The sequence below is a fragment of the Tupaia chinensis genome, unplaced genomic scaffold, assembly GCF_000334495.1.
Source record: "Tupaia chinensis unplaced genomic scaffold, TupChi_1.0 Scaffold147003_1, whole genome shotgun sequence".
NCBI classification, from domain to species: Eukaryota; Metazoa; Chordata; class Mammalia; order Scandentia; family Tupaiidae; genus Tupaia; species Tupaia belangeri.
In genome coordinates this window covers 1,023,850-1,046,497 of record NW_006206856.1, presented here as the reverse complement: position 1 = coordinate 1,046,497, position 22,648 = coordinate 1,023,850, and the positions used below count along the sequence as shown (strand labels likewise).

Below are 22,648 nucleotides of genomic sequence, written 5' to 3'. Positions count from 1 at the left end.
AAAAAAACTCACACCAGGCACATGTGCATGCATGCCTGCCCAAGATCTCAAGAATGGAGAAGGGATTGTGGTGTGGCCATCCCCACGCCCAGGGGGTGATTTCTCACTTTCTGTCTCTCTCTCTCTGATGAGTATACACAAAAATCTCTCTTTAAAAAAAAGAAAAAAAAAAGAAAAAAGCTTATGATGATTTTTTAAAAGGCTTGGCTAAGAAATTTCAAAAATGTTTAGAAATTGATTTCTCAAATGGCTTATACTCCTTCTTGAAAGTTTTAACAGCTCACAATCAAAACCCATGCTCGTGTGCATGAACCAAACCACCAACCACCAATTAGCTGAAGAAGTCCATGTTACCTGAGGGGAATATCTCTTCCTGCGACTGCTTCAGTCGTCTCCTCTCTCTGGCTGATAATGGTCGATCCTTTTAAAGAAAGTTAAAGAGTCATTTCCACTCCTTCGCTATTAGTGTATTACCTACACAGCATGACGTATCAACCAGCACTAAAAAAGGCCTCGCACTGGCCTTAAAAGTGCGTCCACTGGAAACCAATCCACTTCACGATTACAGCTACGAGCGAGCAATGATCACAGCCCTCATTTCTGGGAGGTGCTCATTTTAGAAGGATAAAGAGGGACTTCTGCATTTTCTATATTCACATCTACTCGGTCTCTTTAATGAACTGGAAGTGATCATCTTTGGGTCCGCAGAATCTATTCATTTCAATCAAATTGCCTGCTGGAATCCCAAATCTGCCCTTTCCAGTGTTTGGCAAAAGGCAGGGCTAAGATGTTTTGATGGAAAAGGTCACAATACACGCGAGATAGTAACTGAGTAAGAAGGTTTGAAAAGCCCAGCACAGACTTCCACACACCTCTGGTGATGACACCTCACTGCTCGCACACCCAGTGACCACCCTGCTTTGGCTGTCAGCACCTCTTTGTGTGGCTGTGATGTCCGCTTTTCCAGCAGTGAGATGAGGAGGCAAAAGTTGAGGAGGCGCCTCTTGGACCTTAAATTATTAAAAAAGAGAGAAAAATTATCAGTTTCATGTATAGCCACCTCCTAAGTTCTCCATCAGTAGGTTCCCTGTGGATATGTCAGTGATTTGATCTTTTTTTTCTTTTTTTTTTTTTTGAGAGTTTTTTGCTATAGGGCATGTGCTCTTGCTAGACAGACAGAGAGATAGAAAGTGAGAAATCACCCCCCAGGGGGGATGGCCACGCCGCAATTCCTTCTCCTCCATTCTCCTCCCGGGATCTTGGGCACGCATGCACACGCGCCCAGTGTGAGTTTAAGCCACTGGGCCCGGGACTTGAACCACGGTCGACTACGTGGGAGTCCAGTGACATAGCCATTACGCTAACTGCTGGTCCTGGTGATTTGATCTTAAAACTGCAAAACACGGGGCCAGAAGGTAAGGTAATGGTTAAGGCGCTGAACTCCCACATGGCCAGCCACAGTTTGAGTCCAGGACCTGGTGACTTGAAAATCATACCAGATGCATGCATATGTATGCCGCCCAAGATCTCAGGAAGAGAATGGTGGAAAAGGAACTGCAGTGTGGCCCTCCCCTCTATTAATTGTTCCAAATGGAAACTGAGCTTCTCAAAGTCTATCTCCCAAATAGCAGCACAATGACTTATTGCAAAGTGATCTCTCCCAACCTGTTTCTTTTCCACACTGTGCTCAGTCTGGTCTCTTTTCTTCTGCCGTCGCTGTCGAGACAGGGAAGGTTCAGGTCCAGAGCTGTGTGGCTGTAAATCTGAGTGAATTCTGCCCTGTTTTTCTGTAACACATTCGTCAGCAACTCGATCCTTAAAAATAATAAAATGAAACAAACAAAAAAACCATAAAATAAGAGGTTGACAGGTGGCATGGAGGTTGGGGTACTGGACTCCCACATGGCTGACCACAGTTCAACTCCCGGACCTAGCAGCTTGCTTTCTCATTTTCCCTGTCTCTCTGTCTCTCTGACAAGCACAGGTGCCCTATAGCAAGTTAAATAATAATAATAAAATTAAATAAATGATTCTTTTTAAAAAAGATAAATCTTATATACATATTAATATGACAGAAACAAATAATTTAAGGAGCTTTTCCACAAAATCCAACTGGTCTTGAAAAAAGTTCATCCACTTTTAGAAAGAAGAGAAACAATAACAAAAAGAGAAAATACTGGATATATTCTATCAACTGAAAATACTGCTCTAAATACCTGGTGTAATAAACAGATCTGACCAGAAACAAGGCAAGGATATCTACTCTCACCATTTTTTGTTTGTTTTTAGTTTTGCTATAGGGTACATGCACTCGCTGTAGAGAGAGAGAGAGACAGACACACACAGAAGTCACCCTCCTCCTCCAAGGGAGATGGTCATACTACAATCTTTTCTCCTCTGTTCTGCTCTTGGGATTTGGAGCATGCGAGCATATGCACCTTGTCTGTTTTTCAAGTTATCAGGTCTGGGACTCAAACTGAGCAGTTAGTCATGTGAGATCCCATTGCCTAAACCACCTAGCTGGCCCAGCAACTTCTATTCAAAATTGTACTAGAGGTTCTATCCAGGACAATCAGGCAAGAAAAAGAATAAAATCATCCAGATTAGAAAGCAAGAAGTAAGATTATCTCTATTCACAGAAGAATGATCTTACAGGCAGAAAATCCTGAGGAGTTCACTGAAGAAAAAATATTATTTTCGTTGGTCATTTGTTGAAATGGCCAGCTCCATTTCAAGAGAGGTACTGGGACAAATGGATTCCCATATGCAAAAGAATGACGGTGAGTCCCTTCCTCACACCATACACACAAATTAATTCAAACTGGATCACAGACCTAAATGTAAAAGCTAAAGCTATAAAGTTAGAAGAAAATATGGGAGTACATTTTCATGAAACCAAAAACACAAGTGATGAAATAAGTAAATAAACAAAATTCCATTTCATCAAAATTAAAAATTTCTGGGACCGGCAGTTAACATGGAGGTTAAGGTGCTGGATCTCATATGGCCTACTGCACAGTTTGAGTCCCAGACCTGACAGTTTAAAGACCACAATGGGCACATGTGCTTGTGTGCCCAAAATCCTAGAAGGAAACAGGAGAAGGGACTGTGGCATAGTCATCCTCTTGGGGATAATTTTTCACTTTTCTTTCCCTCTCTCTTTGGCAAGTGTACACACTCTACAGCAAAAACTGAAAAAAAAAAAAATTTAATTTAAAAATTAAAAATTGCTGTACTTCAAAGAATCAAGAAAGTAAGGGGCCAAACTATGGCACAGAGGCAAAATGTGATGCTCTGTCAGGCTGACCCACATGGGAAGGTTTGGGTTCATGTCCAGACACTGCCCTGAGTATGTTGGCCATGTGCATGCCCATGATCTAGGACTGGCTGAAGCTAGGGGTGGATTGCAGCATTAAGACCCTGTTGGGGGTGCTGTTCCTCTGTCTATCTCTGTCTCTCTTTCTCTGTCTCCTTGCTCTAATAAATTGTAAGATAACCCACAGACTGGAAGAAAAGTATTATCAAATTTCAAATCCCGTATCTGATAAGGGACTGGATCTAGAATACAGGTCTTTTCCAATTCAACTGAAAAAAGATAAAAGAACAATAAAAAAACTTGGCAAATGACCCGAGTAGATTATTTCTCCATAGGAGACACACAAACAGCAATATGCATATAAAACGATGCTTAACATCATTAGTCATTAGGGGATGCAGATCAAAACCAGGGTAGGACACCACTGCACCCTCACGAAGATGACTACGATCAAAACAATGGACAATAACAAGTGTTGGTAAGTATGTGGAGCAAATGGAACCTCCATATATTGCTGATGGAAAGGGACGTGATATAGCTGCTTCGGAAAGAGTTTGTGGTCCCCCAGAAAGTTTAGTTACCGTATGACCCAAAAATTCCACTCCTAGGCTTATGCTCAATAGAACTGTAAACATACATCTGCACAAAAACTCATACATGAATGTTCACAGTAACATTATCCACAGTAGTCAAAGAGCAGAAACAACCCAGGGGCCAGATGGTAGCACAACACGCATGGATACATGCATGTCCCTGTCATCCAGGCTGGGGATGGAAAACAGAAGATCCTGCCAGGGGTTCCAATCGCTCTCTCTCTCATGAAAGAAAGAAATAAACTTAAATCATGCTGGGTACATGTGTATCCTCAAATCTGATAGGACATAGAAATAGAAGAGAAGGGATTGCGGCCTGACCACACTCCACTGGGATACATACTCAAACAGTACTATTTATTCAGCAATAAAAAAGCTTTTAATAGTGGTTCATGCCACACCATGGATAAACCTTGAAAACATTATACTAAGAAAGAAGCCAGACACAACAAGCCATAATGATACAATTCTACTTATAGGAAATGCTCAGAACAGGTGAATCTAATGTTGCCAGGGAACTAAGGTTGTCAGAGGTGTAAGGCAGGAGAAAATAGAGTAGCTGTTACTGGGTGTGAGGCTTCTTTTTGGGGTGATGAAAATATTCTTCTATATTTACTTGGCACATAAAATAACTGATTTCCCTAAAATGACTAGTGTACAACCCACCCCTTTTTTTTTTTTTTTTGAGAGATTTTCACTGTAGGGCGCGTGCGCTCGCCAGACAGACAGAGACATAGAGACAGAAAGCGAGAAATCACCCCCCAGAGGGGTGGTCACGCCGCAATCCCTTCTCCTCCATTCTCCTCTCGGGATCTTGGGCACGCACGCACACACGCCCGGCGTGAGTTTTAAGCCACCGGGTCCGGGACACGAACCGCGGTCGACTACATGGGAGCCCAGCGACATAGCCATTACGCTAACTGCTGGTTCCCTACAACCCACCCCTTTGTAACCACATTTCCCAGTCCTCTCTCAGGCAGCAATATCTGAGTATCACTCACTTGGTCCTTTGGCTTTTCGTCTTTGTTTAGTAGCCGTGGAGCCTTCACTGGTTCCTTCGTTTCCCCAGCATCAGAAGACCATGTGAGAATCAGGTGTTCAGGAGGAGGACTAGACTTAGTATTTTCCTGCAACCTCTCCTCCTTCACTTGAAAAATATTGCATTTACCTTCTATCTCATTTGAGGCATTTAAGTGTCTTGGTTGACTCTCCTGAACTGAGCAGTCGCTCTTTGAGTCCTTCTTTTCTGCAGGTAAAATGTCAATATTTACCCTACTGATCGTGGCCAGTGATTCCGCAGTATTGCTCATGCCTGATTTGTAGGTTTGGTCTTTCAGATTGGCGGGTGACTTCAAGGAACTAATGACCATGGGTTTTCCCTGGGGCAAACACTTGTCTTCACCCTGAATAAAAACATGTTTCAAGTTATGATAGCACTCTTCACACCATACATAAACTTAGCTCAAAATGGAGTAAGTAGTTCTTCAAAAGTTAAAAACAGAATTATTGTATGACCCAGCAAATCCACTGTTATGTACTCCAAAGAACTGAAAGTGCAGACTCAAAAGATAATTATATATCAGTGATTACAACAGCATTATTCAAAAGAGCCAAAGGTGGAAAATACTCAAATATCTGTCAACAGATAGGTGGAAAACACTCAAATATCTGTCAACAGATGAATGGATAAACATACAATGAAGGTACCAGAAGGTGGTGTGGTGGTTAAGGCGCTGGACACTCCCACATGGCCGACCATGGTTCAAGTCCTGAACGTGTGGCTTGCTTTCCCCCTTTCTCTTTCTCTCTCTGAGTGTCTCTCTATGATCAAATTAAAATAAACAAATGAATAAATTTAAAAAAAAATTTAGAGGTTTTTTGTTATAGGGTGCGTGCGCTCGCCAGACAGACAGAGAGAGATAGAGAGACAGAAAGTGAGAAATCACCCCCCGGGGGGATGGCCATGCTGCAATCCCTTCTCCTCCATTCTCCTCTCAGGATCTTGGGCACGCACGCACACGCGCCCGGCATGAGTTTAAGCCACCGGGTCCAGGACTTGAGGATGTTTTCTCCTCTCCTTCCTCTCCTTCCGGTGAGTACACACATCCTCTGGCAAAATTTAAAAAAAAATAAAAACTTAATAATTCCACAAAAATAACAAACAAAGAAAAACCCTGCTAGAACCATTAAGTGAATTTAGCAAAGTTGGAGAAGACAAAGCCAACACATAAGAATCAATTGCATTTCTATACATTAACAATAAACAATTTGAAAAATAAATTACAAAAAACAATCCTACATTTTTTTATTTTTTAGAGAAATTTTTGCTATAGGGAGCATACACTCTCTAGAGAGACAGAAAGCAAGAAATCACCTCCCATCCCAGGGGGGATGGCTACACTACAATCCCTTCTCCTCCATTTTCTTGGGATCTTAGGCACGCATACACATGCACCTAGCCTGAGTTGTGTTTTTGTTTGTTTGTTTTTTAAGAGAGGTTTTTACTATTGGGTGACTGGACTCACCAGAGAGACAGAAAGCAAGAAATTACCCCCCGGGGGCTGGCTACACCACAATCTCCACCATCCTCCTCTCAGGATTTTGCACGCACACATACATATGTGCCCAGCATGTTTTTCAAGCCTCTGGGAACCTTGAAAACAGACGAAATGAAAGAAGCCAGACAGAAAAAAATCACATAAGGGACCAGCAGTTGGTGTCATAGTTACATCACTGGACTCCCACATGGTTGATTACGGTTCGAGTCCTAGACCCGGTGGCTTAATACACACCAGGCACATGTGTGTACATGCCCAGGATCCTGAGAGGAGAATAGAGGAGAAGGGACTATGGCATGGCCATCTCCCCAAGGGGTAATTTCTCACTTTCTGTCTCACTGGCAAGTGTATGCTCCCTATAGCAAAAATCGCAAAGAAAAAAAGAAAAAGTCATATATTCTGTGATTCCATTTATATGAAATATCCAGGATAGGTACAAAACACACGGGTGGCTTTCAGGAGCTGGGTGAAGAAGGAAATGGGGAACGACTGCTTCATGGGTGAGGCGTTCCCTGTAGAGTGGTAAGCATGTTTTGACCTGGATAGAGGTGTGGGTGCAGAACATTGTGCATGTACTAATGCACTTCATTGAAAATGACTGGTTTTATGTTATAAAATTTATCTAAAATATTTTTTAAATAAGCATTTGAGCATTTTAATTTTATTTTACTTATTCGATCATTTATTTTAGTGTGACCAGAGAAAGACATAGAGAGAGGGAAAGTGAGAAAGCAAGCCACCAGCTCTCGGACTTGAACTGTGGTTGCCATGTGGGAGTGTCCAGGGCCTTAACCACCACGCCTACCTGCTAGTCCCATATCTAAAATATTCTTTCTTTTTTAAATAAAAGAATCATCTTATTTAAAATTTATTTATTTATTCATTTGTTTATTTCAATTTGACCATAGAGGGACAGAGAGAGAGAGGAGAGAGAAAATGAGAAAGCAAGCTGCTAGATCCGGGACTCAAACCACAGTTAGCCATGTGGGAATCCAGCGCCTTTAACCACCATGCCACCTGCTGGCCCGTAAAATAGTCTTAAAATAAAAGTTATCACAGCAAGGCTGTCCTGCCTTTTTAGGGAGCCCTTTTATCTCTCCTTCTGGGTAATAGTTCCCCACTTCCTCTCGAAGGAAGGAATCAAGGTATTCACCCATGCCCCCTCATGTGGTTGTCCACTATGGAGTAATTTGTTCTGTAGACTTTCCTAAAAAAAAACTTGCTTTCACTCTCCATTAAAAAAAATAAAAAATAGGGACCAGCAGTTAGCGTAATGGCTATGTCGCTGGACTCCCACGTAGTTGACTGTGGTTCAAGTCCCGGACCTGGTGGCTTAAACTCAAGCCAGGCACATGTGCATGCATGCCCAAGATCCCGAGAGGAGAAAGGAGGAGAAGGGATTGCAGTGTGGCCATCCCCCCGGGGGGGGATATCTCACTTTCTGTCTCTCTGTCTCTCTCTGTCTGTCTGGCGAGCACACGCACCCTATAGAAAAAACCTCTCCATAAAAAAAATAAAAAATAAAAGTTATTACAGCAATGACTTCATGAAGAGTTTGACAGTCCACCTTTGATAAAGTGGCCTAAATTAATCACCTTCACTAGTATTCTTCCTTTATGATACAGAATGAATTGCACAACAGAATCTTCAGTAAACCATAATTATTTCACTTAAAATAATTTGATTAGATAACTCTTTTTTTTGGAGAGGTTTTTGCTATAGGGTGTGTACACTCGCCAGAAAGACAGAGAGAGAGAGAGAGAGACAGAAAGCAAGAAATCACCCTCTAGGGGGGATCTTGGGCACACACGCACACACACCTGGCTTGAGTTTAAGCCACCGGGTCCAGGATTCAAACCATGGATGAATACATGGGAGTCCAGTGACATAGCCATTACACCAACTTCTGGTCCCGATAACCTAATTTTTAAATCTGGTTTCTGAAATACGTTCCCTTTTAAAAAAACATACCATTATGCACACCTTGGAGTCCTCAGAAGGATGTGGTTGGAGGTGGGTTACTTCATGATTTGATTCTGATTTTGCAGAAACCACTGTAGCAACAGGCCTGGACTTGGAGTCACCATTTTTAATATTGTTTTTGGAGGTTTTTCTTTATGAAGAAGACAAGAAGAAAGTTATCAATACAGTGAAGACTAAGGGTTTTTATATATAGAGGTTGAAATATTACACTCCCTTATAGAACTGTACCATTTACAGAGAACAGTCTTCTAAACATCAAGGGGCACTCCACACAACACCTAACCAGGAAATCTTCAGAACAATGAAGGTCATACAAAACAAAGGAAGTGAGACATTATCATGGAGCCAAGGAGACTTTGAGATTTGAGGACTAAATGCAATGTGGTATCAGGGATTGGTACCTGGATCTTGAAACAGAAAAAGGACACTAAAGAAAAACTGGAAAAGGCAACAGAAGCCTGGAGTTTAGCCAATAGTAATGAACTAATGTTTTTTTTTTTTGGAGAGGTTTTTTCTATAAGACGTGGGTGCTTGCTAAGGCATGATTTGATTCTGATTTTGCAGAAACCACTGTAGCAACAGGCCTGGACTTGGAGTCACCATTTTTAATATTGTTTTTGGAGGTTTTTCTTTATGAAGAAGACAAGAAGAAAGTTATCAATACAGTGAAGACTAAGGGTTTTTATATATAGAGGTTGAAATATTACACTCCCTTATAGAACTGTACCATTTACAGAGAACAGTCTTCTAAACATCAAGGGGCACTCCACACAACACCTAACCAGGAAATCTTCAGAACAATGAAGGTCATACAAAACAAAGGAAGTGAGACATTATCATGGAGTCAAGGAGAATTTGAGATTTGAGGACTAAATGCAATGTGGTATCAGGGATTGGTACCTGGATCTTGAAACAGAAAAAGGACACTAAAGAAAAACTGGAAAAGGCAACAGAAGCCTGGAGTTTAGCCAATAGTAATGAACTAATGTTTTTTTTTTTTGGAGAGGTTTTTGCTATAAGACGTGTGTGCTTGCTAGAGAGACAGAGAGACAGAGGCAGAGAGACAGAAAGCGAGAAATCACCCCCCCAGGGAGGATGGCCACGCCGGAATCCCTTCTCCTCTTGGGGTCTTGGGCATGCATGCAAAAGCAGACGCACCCAGCATGAATTTAAGCCACCAGGTCCGGGACTCGAACCGTGGTCGAGTCCAACGACATAGCCATTACGCCATCTGGTGGTCCTGGTCTATCAGTTTTAAGAAATGTGCCACAACCATATGTTAATGATAGAAGAAAGCAGGTGTGGGGTATTAAGAGCTCTCTGTACTATCTCTGCAACTGTCTATAAATACAAATTTATTCTAAAATAAAATTCTATGGGGGATTACCTCATGTACATTAGTTCCAGAATAATACGACTATAATAATACGATTGTTTCACCAAGTTGAAGAGTAAAAATGATTGGTACAGTCAGTCCTGACTTGCAGAATAAAGGTATACAGGAAGAGTAGCTCCAGCTGTTTTGGTGTCATTTCTGAAAATGGGCTCGACCTCGGCAGGATTCAAGGAAAGCAGGCAGACCAGAGCAAAAGGCCAAAGGTCCACTTGGTGGGTATAGACTATGCCAAAAAAAGATGGTCCCTCTTTACCTCCTGGGGACTCTCTAGTATTGTCTCCTCTTGCTCCGAATTTGACATTGCACAAGGCAAGAGGAGAAGCCAAAGAGATCATGACAGTCTTATACAGTCCTAAGTCTTGGACCCTAGAACACCTGCTTGGTGAAGGTAGGACCTGCAAGCCAAAGGAAGGACTTCTTTTGAATGAATGAAGAGGGAATCTTATAAAACTCAGAAATTACTGCACTATTTTTCACATGTATTTTTTACTATTACATAGAAAATTATGCAGCAGGTTCTGATAATCTCTTATTTTAATATAGTTTATAAACCATATGTCTTTTTTTTTAAGAATTATTTAATTTTATTTATTCATTCATTCATTTTAATTTGACCAGAGAGAGACACAGAAAGAGAGAGAGAAAATAAGAAAGCAAGCCACCAGGTCTGGGACTCGAACTGTGACTGGCCATGTGGAGTGTCCAGCACCTTCACCACCACACCACCTGCTGGTCCCCCATATGCCCTTTTATTTTCATTATTTTGTTTCTTCAGTTGTTTTTAGTTTTTTTGGTAGAAGTTTTTGCGTTAGGGTACATGCGCTCACCAGAGACAGGCAGAGACAGTGAGATGGAAAGTGAGAAATCACCCCAGAGGAGATGGCCACTCCGCAATTCCTTCCCCTCCATTCTCTTCCCAGGATCTTGGGCACGCACACACACATGCCTGGCATGAGTTTCAAGCCACCAGGTCTGGGACTTGAACCACGGTCAGCCACATAGGAGTCCAGCAATGTAAGTGCTATACCATCTGCTGGTCCCAACCATATGCCCTTTTAAAAGAAACACAGTGCCAATAGGTGGTGTGGCGGTTAAGGGCACTGAACTCCCATATGGCTGACATGGGTTCGGGTCCCAGACCTGGCAACTTCCTTTCTCACTTTCTCTCTCTCACTCTGTCTCTCTCTAGTCCAATTTAAATAAATAAATAAAGTTAAATAAAAAATAATTTTTTAAAAAAATAATAAAAATAAAAGAAACACAGTCTATGTCTTGGGAACCCTCTGAGGAATGCTATAGTAGTTCTCTAAATGCTCTTTACATATCTAATTCAAGCAGCTAAGCTTTTTTCCAGCATGTGTTTAAAGAGTGGCAGGATATACCACCCCAAAATATGCTACTTTGGCATAAGAATTGTCCTGGGCACTAGAAAAAGTGAATGCCAGAAGGGCACTCTGATGCTCCCTTTTCTTCCTGAAACAGGAGACAGATCTACCACACGGAAAATGACCTCTCTATGCCAGAAGGACTGTAACATTCTTATGATCAAGAACAGAATGTTGGAGGCCAGCCCTGTGGGCTAGCAGTTCAGAGAGCCAGATGCCACAGGCCAGCCGCAGTTTGAATTCTGGGCGTGGGTGTGGATGCATGCACGTCCCAAATCCTAGCAAAGTAGACTAATGGAGGAGGGACGGAGGAGTGACTACACCCACTGGAGGGCGCTTTCCCTCTTTCTTTCTCTGTCTCATGCATGATCATGTGAGCCCTCCAGCAAGTAAAAAATAAAGGCGTATAGATTTTATAACTTATTTATTAAGATTTAATTTTATTTATTATTATTTTTTAATTTGCTGGACTCCCACATGACTAACTGCATTTGAGTCTCAGACCTGGTGGCTTGCTTTCTCACGCTCTCTCACTTTCTCTCTGTCTCTTTCCGGTTTTGCCACTTTTGGGGGCCTCCGTTTCCTCATGAGGGCACTGTGACACATAAAACTTACATTAAATACATCTGTATGCTTTTCTCCCATTAATTTGTCGTATGTCAGTTTCACTCTCAAGACCAGGCATAAAACCCTAGAGGTTTTTGCTATAGGGCGCATGCACTCACCAGAAAGACAGAGAGAGACAGAAAGTGAAAAATCACCACCCAGGGGAGATGGCCATGCCACAATCCCTTCTCCTTCATTCTCCTCTTGGAATCTTGGATGCGTACGCACACGCCCCAGCATGAATTTAAGCCACCAGATGCGTGACTCGAACCGCAGTCAACATGAGTCCAGAGACATAGCCATTACACCAACTGCTGGTCCTGAATTTTGCCTCCTCTACATACTCGAGCATATAGTTTTACTTCTTGTTTAAAAAAGACTCACCATAAATGCTTGAGTATAAAATTAAAGAAGCTACCCTCTTCTGCTCCATCTAATCAGCCCAGCTATTTGCAAGGGAAGTATCTTACGCCTTTGTGGCTTCCAAAAACAAGGAGATTTGGCGCTTTATATAAGGCTGCCTCAGGATACTCCTCACAGAGGGTCTTTCCTCAGGCCTTTTGTTCAGCATTGTTCTTATCAGGTCTGCCAGTTCTGGGCTGTAATCTCTCGGCATTGGTGGCAGCTACAAGGAAAAAGAATATGGCAACTGTGAGTAGTGGTCTCATGAAACCAAGTAAAAGCTATTCAATAATAAAGGCTTCCCAATATTTATTTAAAGTCAGAACCACACAAGCAGAAAATAACCAGCCTATTAGTCAACAGGAAGAATACTGGTATCTTGGTCATCATAACAACCTATAATAGTCAAAGCACAAGCTTCAACCTAGCTGTCCCGCTGAAGGCACTTTCCTCCAGAAATAAGAGCATGAGTTCCTAAGATTTATGTACCAGGAGTCAAGGCAATAGTGTTCGTGCAGTGGTAAGTACTGGAAATAACTCACAATGTCCATCTACAGGGGGCTTGTGGGATAAATTATGGCACATTCTTCTTAGAGAATACCAGCAGACACATGGGAAATAAGACTTATGGGCTGGTAGATGGCATGGAGGTTAAGGTGGCTGGGTCCTATGTGACTGATTGAGTGGTTCAAGTCTTGGACCTGGCGGCTTGAAAATCACGGTGGGCACATGTGCCTGCGTGCTCAAAATTCTCAGAGGAGAATGGAGAAGAAGGAACTGGGGCACAGACATTTCTTCCCCTCCTTTCTTCCCTCTCTCTTTCTCTCTCTGGTAAGTGTATGTGTCCTACAGCAAACTAAAAACGAGTGAATGAATGAAATGAATGACTTAGGCCCAGCTGTGATATTATGGTATTACATGCTGGATGCTGTGGCTTGGCAGGCAGAGGCCATGTAGGAGGCCCAGACATTCCCTGAAAAGCTCGGCATGGTAAAGTGCCTACAGTCCCAGCTACTTCGGTGGCTGAGGCAGGCGGATCACAGGCTTGAGGCCAGGTGGACAGCACTGTAAGACCCTGTCTGAAAGAGCTGGGCATAGTGGGCATAGTGATGTACAACTTTGGTCCCAGCTACTGGGGGGATGTATCAAGACCCTAAACACACACACACATACACATACATACACACGCAAATATACTGAGTTGTTGGAAAAGTCATGATGCATTTTTGCATAGAAAAACATTGAAAAAGCATGTCATGACTTTTGCAACAATCCAATATATGTACATACATGTGTACATAAAAAATAAACTTTATAAGTACCAACCTGAAAAGATGTCCCTTATACATTAACTCAAAACAGCAAATTGTACACCAATGTGTACCAACTGACTCCACTTCAGTTTAAGTATCTGTGCATGAATGTATGTACATGCACTCAAAGTTATGTCTGTATAGAGAGGGGAAAGCCAGGACAGGTATGCACCAGATTGCTAACGATGCTTAATCTCCGGGACTGAAACAGAGGAGGGGGCCAGTCCATGGCCTGGTGGTTACGTGAACTGGATCCCACATGGTAGACCACGTGGTTCAAGTCCCAGACCAAGCTGCTTGAAAAACACACCAGGCGTGTGTATACGTGTGCCCAAAATCCCAAAAGGAGGGAGAAATGAAGAAGGGACTGCAGCATGACCGTGTCCCATGAGGGATATTCTCACTTTCTCTTTTTCCTTCTCCTCTTTCTCTTTGTCTCTCTCTGGCAAAAACATCCACCCTCTGGCAAATTTAAAAAATAAAAATAGAGAAGTGGATTTTGCTTTTTTCTTAATTCTTTAAGATGTGGAATTATGGGCAGATTTTACTTTTTTTTTTTTTTTTTTGAGAGGTTTTTCGCTATAGGGCGTGTGCACTCGCCAGACAGAAAGAGACATAGAGAAAGAAAGCGAGAAATCACCCCCCAGGGGGGATGGTCACGCCGCAATTCCTTCTCCTCCATTCTCCTCTCAGGATCTTGGGCACATACGCACACGCGCCCGGCATGAATTTTAAGCCACCGGGTCCAGGACGTGAACCACGGTCAACTACATGGGAGTCCAGCGACATAGCCATTACGCTAACTGCTGGTTCCCCGGCAGATTTTACTTTTTGAAACGTGATTAAATATTTTTCATATAATAAAATAAGTCTTGGGATAATATTAAAATCAGTAGGTGATTTACAGCTTTAAAACTTAACAGTGCAGCAAGGTCTAACACTGCAAAATGGCAACTTGCTTCCTGGAACTAACATACAAAGTTGGTCACTCTGGCGTCCGTATCATACACAATGCTTTCTGCAGTCCTTAACCAGATACTAGTGATTATGACTGACAAAGGGACAAGTTCAGAGTGCACCCATTCTGAATAGGGCTCATGAGCCATAGGGTGCTTAGGAGAGAAAACCAACAGGGTGCCTGCATACCCCATGGCCAATGGGAGAGGTTTTCTTTTTATTTATTTATTTGTTCATTCTTTTTTGTTTTGGGGGGTTTTTTTGAGAGTTTTTTTGCTATAGGGCTCATGTGCTCGCCAGAGAGACAGAAAGCGAGAAATCACCCCCCAGGGGGAATGGCCATGTCTCAGTCTCTTCTCCTCCATTCTCCTCCTGGGATCTTGGGCATGCACACATACACACCCGGTGTGAATTTAAGCCAACAGGTCCAGGACTCGAACCACGGTCGACTACATGGGAGTCCAATAACATAGCCATTACCAACGGCTGGTTCCCTGGGAGTTTTCAAAAAAAAACAATTCTTTTGTGTCATTAAGCCACTTACCTCAATTAAGAAATGACTGGGCCAGCTTGTCAGTGTGGTGGTGAAGGTGACTGGATCCCACATGGCTGACTGCACAGTTTGAAAGCTTGAGAAACATGCCAGGCACATGCACATATACATGTGTGCCCAAGGATCCCAAGAGGAGGGAGAGATGGAGGGGGACTTTGGCATGACCATTCCCCATGGGGGTTGCTTTCTCACTTTCCCTCTGTCTCCCTATAGTGAGCTTGAATACCCTGTGGTAAGATTTAAAAAAAAAAAACTTCATAGAAGGGACCTGCCATGTCTTTTTAGTTAGAGATTTTTGCTATAAAGCACATGCACTTGCAGGATAAACAGAAGGCAAGAAATCACCCCCCGGGGAGATGGCTATGCCCAAATCCCTTCTCCTCTGTTCTCTTCCCAGGATTTTAGGAATGCACACACACACACCAGGTGAGAGTTTCAAGCCACCAAGTCTGGGACTCAAACCACAGTAGACCACATGGGAGTCCAGTGCCTTTAACCACTATGCTACCCACTGACCCCAGGAACCCCCATTCTTAATAATCTACTCAATATCAATAATTATTCATCAAAATCATCAATAATTTTGTCAGTAGTTATTTACAAAGTTATATTATATAAATCTTGCTCAATTAGTTCTAGATTATTCTTTACCTTTCCTTCAATAATCCGGTAAACTAAAGAGTTCATGTCTTTTGCATTGAAGGCATGCTTTAGAGTGGCCATTTCATAGACGCAGCATCCCAGAGCCCAAACATCAGACTAGAAAAGAAAAATAGCAAACGGTTAAATGTTGGAACATGAGTTTCATACCCTTTATTAAAAATAAATGAATAAGGGAACCAGCAGTTAGAGTAATGGCTATGTTGCTGGACTCCCATGTAGTCGACCGCAGTTCACATCCCAGACCTGGTGGCTTAAAACTCACGCCGGGTGCGTGTGCATGCGTGCCCAAGATCCCAAGAGGAGAATGGAGGAGAAGGGATTGCAGTGTGACCATCCCCCTGGGGGGTGATTTCTCGCTTTCTGTATCTATGTCTCTGTCTGTCTGGCGAGCGCATGCACCCTATAGCGAAAACCTCTCCAAAAAAAAAAAAGAATGTTTAATAAATAAATAAATAAGTAAAAGATATCTTTCTCAAACCAATTTACATATCGTTTTTCTGAGTTAACTGTTCTGATGGATTCTAAAATTACAAACACTCTCCCAGAGACAGTTGAGCCAGTAAGCAAATCTACCTTATAGTTGTAGGGCTTATTTGAGAACAACTCAGGGCTCATGTAGTAGGGTGTGCCAATGAGGGTGCTGGCCATGTCACAGTGGTTTTCTAACACTCGGGCAATGCCCAGGTCACCCACTTTGATGATGTTTGTTCTTGTTAGGAAGACATTCTGAGTTTTCAGATCTCGATGAAGGATGTGTTTCTCATGTAAATACTGAGGAGAGAAAGGAAATTTCACTATGTATAAATACAAACCTACTTATATATTTGTTTATTCTTGGCTCTTTATATGCCATCAGCAATGCCGTGACTTAAAAAGCCTTAGTTATCTACCTAATAAAACATGATTATTTTATAATCTATAAATAAGAGATCTAATTTATGACTTTCAAAGCAAATTAAGTTCCATGCATTAATCTGCCCTAAACCAAAACTGTTCCCTTGTGCCTTGACAATTACACAATTTTGACATTACATGGATCCTTTTAAAAAATATGTTTACAGGGGACCAGCAGATGGTGCAATGGTTACATCACTAGACTCCCACGTAGTCAACTTGGTTTGAGTCCTGGACCCGACAGCTTAAAAACTCAAGTCAGGCACGTGTGTGTGTGTGTGTGTGTGTGCCCAAAATCCCAAGAAGAGAATGGAGGAGAAGGAATTGTGATCATCCCCCCTGGGAGGTGATTTCTCATTTTCTGTCTCTTTCTCTCTCTCTAGCAAGCACATGCACCCTATAGCAAAAATCTCTTAAAAAAATAAAAAATAATGTTTACAAACTCCTGGTAAAAGTAGGACAACTTATATTAAGCCAGATTCCTACTTCTCTCAGACCCATGAAATCCTCAGCTAAATAATATTTTCAAATGTAGCAAGATCATTTTTATTTAAAGAGAGCATCTTATAATAGCTAAATAAAATTTTCAGATGTAACAAGATCATTTTTTTAAAGAGTTTTTCTTTTTTTTTTTTTAAGAATTATTTTATTAGGACTAGCAATTGGCATAAGGACTATGTCACTGGACTCCCATGTACTTAACCACAGTTTGAGTCCCAGGCCTGGTAGCTTAAACTCACGCCAGGCACGTGTGCATGTGTGCCCAAGATCCCGAGAGGAGAATGGAGGAGAAGGGATTGGTGTGGCCATCCCCCAGGGGGTGATTTCTGGCTTTCTGTCTCTCTCTGTCTTTCTGGAGAGCACATGCACCCTATAGCAAAAACCTCTTAAAAAATTTTTTTAAAAAAGAGCAAAAAAATTATTATTTTATTTAACTTTTTTTTTTTTAATTTGACCAGAGAAGGGCAGAATGAGTGAGTGAATGAGTGAGAGAAAGAGAGATAGCAAGAAAACAAGCTACCAGGTCCAGGACTCAAACCATAGTTGGCAAAGTGGGAGTCCAGTGCCTTTAACCACCATGCTACCTGCCGGCCCCAAAGATAATTTTTATTTAGAGAAAACATCGTATAACTTAAGCATCAAGGTCAATTGAATCTACACATGTCTGCCCAGTTTTAAAGTGGCATTTCATAAACAATCTTATTTTTGAGTATGTATATATTGAAATACAAACTTGTTTTACATTTCTACCTCCTCAGAGTAACAGCCCAAATGCCTACAGTTTAGGGATATCAGTTAGCCTAGTAAGTCACCTTTCAGCATGACACAGCTGACCAGTCAATAACAAACATGGTTACTCTTTGCCAAGTCAGGGCCCTCGAAACTGCCTTTGCTATAAATACTAAATAAAGAATTGGCTTGCCCTGCAATTAGACACAAAATCTGCATCTACTTTAATGTAGATATCACTTGCTTGTAAAAATTTCAATGCTACAGCAAGGACTGGGTCCACTTCATTTTTTTCTATTTTCTTTTTTTAAAGAGAGATTTTTGCTACAGGACATGTGTACTCACTGAGGACAAAGAAAGATAAAGTGAGAAATCACCCCCCAGGAGGGATGCCATACTACAATCTCTTCTCCTCCATTCTCCTCTTGGGATTTTAGGCACACAGGAACAAGCACCTAGCAGGAGTTTCAAGCTGCCGGGTCCGGGACTCAAACCACAGTTGACCATGTGGGAGTCCAACACCTTAATCACTATGCCACCTGCTGGCCCCATAAATAGGTTTTCTAAAAAATCACTTTTTTTTCATGTAAGCATTTGGGAAAATTATTTCCTGAAATTTACCACCTTCCCGACAGCTTGGAGCAAGTGGAATGTTGAGTCCAGACAGTACCTGCAACGCCATGGCGATCTGTACAAACCACTCTACCACCTGACTCTCAGGCAGAAGCTGCCCTTTCCGTTCCTTGAGCTTTCGGTACAGGTCACCTCCTTCACAGAAGCCCATGACGATGTAGAGTAGGCCATCTCCTCCCTCCCATGACTCCTTGTAGGTGACAATGTTGGGGTGCTTCAGCTGAGACAAGAGCTGAGCTTCCTGTTCAGCAGCTCGTCGCTCTCGGTTGGAGGCATTTCGGAGGTTCAGTTTTTTGATGACATACTACAAAGAAAACAAGTATTTTCACAGTGTGCAAATAAACATATAGTTTTGTAGGTTCAGAAGTAAATCAGGGCTCTCATGAAAGCCCTCAAAGTCAATGTTCTAGGACCTGTCAAATAACCTATTCATTTTGTTTTTCACAAAGCACAAAACTGGGTAAAATATTAATATTTGCTATTACTAATGATACTTTTTTACAGGTTGTACTTATATCAGTGTAGGTTTTAAAAAATAATCCTTTCTTGGGACCAGCAGGTGGCGTGGTGGTTAAGGCGCTGGACACTCCCACATGGCCGACCAGGATTCAAGTCCTAGACCTGGTGGCTTGCTTTCTCACTTCTTCTCTCTCTCACTCTCACCTCTGTCTCTCTCTGGTCAAATTAAAAAAATAAATAAATGAATGAATAAATAAAATTGAAATAAATAAATAATATATTTAAAAATAATAATAGTAATCCTTTCCATCTGCATTTTACAATTTGACTAGTAGTTTAAAAATGAGTCCAAGATAACACACCACTGGATCAATCATAAAATCTTTTTCTGATAGTTTTTAACTTCTAAGTTCTACCTTACAAAGGTGCATAGAATATGTCTTGAACATGCTCCTCTCAATGCTCTATTAGAAGATGCACATTCAAGACATATTTTATGCACCTACATTACATTACACACTCAATGGGATCCATGGCCCAAGATCGTTAAAAATCATGATCCTCAACATACAAAATTATTCCCACTTTTGAAAAATCAGTATCCTCTAATACCTCGTACCCTGCCCTCAACTGATTAAAAGACGATACAATTCAACAAACACAAACGTAAATGTGCTCTGTAAAATATATGCTACTATTCAAATCGGAGGGGCTATTATTATTATAGTTAGTCTCCTGCTACAGTTCGAACAGGTCCCTCTAAAATTCACATGCTGAAATGTGGTGTGATGGTATTAAGAGAGTGGAAACTGAATGTGACTACGGGATTAAGAGGCGGAACTTTGGGAAGTGATGAGGATTGGACAGAGTCATCAGGGGAAAGCCTCAACACTAGTGGGTTTATAAGGCGAGGGAATGAATGACCAGAGCAGAAACACATGACAAAGACACAAACTCTTGCCCTCTCACCAGATAATGCCATGTGCTGCCCTGGGACTCTGTGGAGAGTCTCTACCAACAAGAAGACCTTTATCAGAAGTGGCCTCTTAAGTTCATACTTCCAAAACCATGAGCTAAATCAGCCTATATCCTATATAAATTACCCAAACTGTGGTATAAGTCAGCGACAGAGAATGGACTAAATTATCTCTAAGCCTCAGCTTAGAAATCCCATGACCTCCCAATGTCTACTGAATAAAACCTCTATCTGAGCCTGTGTTCCCAGCACAGTGACCAACACTTGGAGCCAGGAAAACCAGGGGAGGGACCTCTCTCAGCTGGCCCGGCAGGGTCTAGTCATCCTCGTGCTAACTACTGCCTCCTTTCAATTCCAAAACTGCCCCAGTCTGTACATTACATGGTCACCATTGATGAACCATATTGAAGAACCAGTTTACTATCCTGAGGGTGATGGGATAAAGCGGCTTAGGCAAACCAGCACTGAGCGCATCAGATTTAAATCCTAGAACCATCACTGAGACTGCGATGGAGCGATGAACTGGAGAAGAGCAAAGTCGGCGGTAAAGCCAGCTGGGAGGCCCTGGCCATAGTTCCCTGGAGATCACGGAGTCCTGGACCACAGAGGTACCGGTGGAGAGGGAAAGGAGGCCCGGAGGCTTAGTGACAGATGAATGTAATCAATGTCTGGGCGTGTTAAAAGACTTCCAGGTGTCCAGCTTGGATTTGCGCAAATGGCTAGCTGGCGGAGCTACACACCGAAATGCGGCCGTGAGAAAAGGTGTACAGGAAAACGAGTTGAGTTTTAAGTGGCTCCTGCAGTTTGCAGTAGAAACGTTTGCAGCCCTTCATTCAAGGAGTAATGCTTGCCAGGCGCCGTTAGGTCCCGGGGACGCGTGACCCTGCTCTTAAGGAATGGTGGGCGGTGGGGGAGCGGTAGCTCAGGTACACCAAGGAATACCACGAAGGAGGAGCGGAGGGAATCTGGGACACCTGGCGCGACGTCTTGGGGGCTGGGATTTCGCTCACTTGCGGCCATCCGAGACCAGCCCTCCGGCCACCGCGGGCCTACTCCGGAGGCTGGCGCCCTCGGCGCACCGCGGCCCGCCCCTGCCCCTCGCCGGCCCAGTTCCGCCGACCTGCCTGCCGTCCCGCCGGTGCTTCACGAGCGTCACCTCCCCGTAGCTGCCCTTGCCCACGACACGCAGGTAGCAGTAGGCGGCCAGGGGCATGTTCCCGGAGCCGGCCCACAGTCGCGATTACGGCGACAGCGGGCCCTGGCGGGAGGCCCCGCTCTAGCCCGAGCGGCCGCGGCAGAGGGGGGGTTCGACGGCCCCGGAGGACCAACCATAGAGTCGAGACGCCAGGCGGCCAAAGCGACTCTGCCAGTCCCTGAGCGCTTATTTTCCGCTTGATTTCCATCAGTGAGATGTGGGCCACGGGGAGGTCGCAGAAGGCTCCGCTTGCGTACCCTGCCTTGTTCTCAGCGCTTTCCAAATAACGTTCATGTATTTTTTAAAAATGAATTATTTATTTAATTGTATTTATTATTATTATTCAATTTTGACTAGAGAGAAACAAAGAGGGAGAGAAAGAGCAAGCTGCCAGCCCGGACTCGAACCACGGGAAAACACGTGGGAGTCCAGCGCCTTAACTACCACGGCACCTGCTGGCCCCAGTGTTTATACGTTCTATAACTAATTATTGACCGCCTATATACCAAGCTGAGCAAGTCCTGGCCCTCCTGGAGCTTACAGCTAATGAGGGGTGACAGACTCCTGACCATCAGTAACACTTGGATGCTGCTTTATCACGTCTGATCATCCAAGCAACCAGAAATCCATTTTCTTTTTGATACACTTGAAAGTAAATGGAAGCTGTCAGTGCCCTTTTCCCCTAAAAGTTTTAACCTGATTGGTGAGAACTACAAAGAACTCTCAGTATATAGCAGACTGTCTAAACCCCTCACTAAGAGACTTGACCAAATTAGTTGCCTTTTAACACCTTAAGGCCCCACCCCCAGGAGGATCCAGGACCCCTTTAAAGTGCTTACCTGAGAGAACTCAGGACGACCAAAATATTTAGTTTTTTCTAGCTAATACCTCCATTTCCTAGAGCATTTACTAACAGAAGCTTACCATTACAAAGTATTCCTCTGACCTTACGAGATACATAGTCGTCCCTCAATATCCTGGGGGATTGGTTTCAGGACACCCCACTACCCCCACCATTACCAAAATCTTCAAATGCTCAAGTATCTTACATAAAATGGGATCGCATTTACATATGTCTTACATGCTTCCTCCTGCACGCTTGAATTCATCTCTATTGCCTATAAGTAATTTCAGCATCCGGAATAAGTGAAAAGGAAACTACATAAACATCTTCAGCATGTCTCTTTGGGGGGGGGGGCTTTCCCCTCATAACAATTAGTGTCACCTGTCAACATTGTGGTTGACTGAATTCAAAGATTCAAAACTCACAGACATGACCCCACAAATAGGGAGGGCTGACTGCATATGTAAGAGGACTATGGAGGAATCTTCAAGCAGTTCATAAAAAGTGCATATTTTGAAAAAAGTATGCATGAATTTCAATTTTTTTACATCCAAATGAGCTTGTACTATAATTCCAGTTTTCCACGATTTTAAAATTTTCTGGAAGGCATATGTGCTTGCTATAAAGAGAAGGAAAGCCAGAAAGCAGCCCTTATTAGGGATAGTCCATGCTACAATCCCTTCTCCAACTCT

General features: G+C 42.7%; 1 protein-coding gene across 2 annotated transcripts in view; it reads right to left on the bottom strand.

Moving 5' to 3' along the window:
* NEK4 (NIMA related kinase 4) overlaps positions 1–21,216 on the bottom strand; it is a 35,049-nt gene extending 13,833 nt beyond the window's left edge. Inside the window, exons 1-10 of one of the 2 annotated variants that reach the window (XM_006169305.2) lie at positions 21,038–21,216; positions 18,520–18,786; positions 16,299–16,496; positions 15,714–15,821; positions 12,308–12,462; positions 8,439–8,580; positions 4,911–5,312; positions 1,666–1,815; positions 873–1,010; positions 355–421 (exon numbers count right to left, since the gene is read on the bottom strand). In XM_006169305.2, coding sequence (XP_006169367.1) covers positions 355–421; positions 873–1,010; positions 1,666–1,815; positions 4,911–5,312; positions 8,439–8,580; positions 12,308–12,462; positions 15,714–15,821; positions 16,299–16,496; positions 18,520–18,786; positions 21,038–21,130 — 1,720 coding nt within the window. In that variant the 5' untranslated portion in view covers positions 21,131–21,216. The remainder of the gene's footprint in view (positions 1–354; positions 422–872; positions 1,011–1,665; positions 1,816–4,910; positions 5,313–8,438; positions 8,581–12,307; positions 12,463–15,713; positions 15,822–16,298; positions 16,497–18,519; positions 18,787–21,037) is intronic. The other variant, XM_006169306.2, reaches the window with a different exon arrangement.
* Between the last annotated feature and the right edge of the window lie 1,432 nt (positions 21,217–22,648).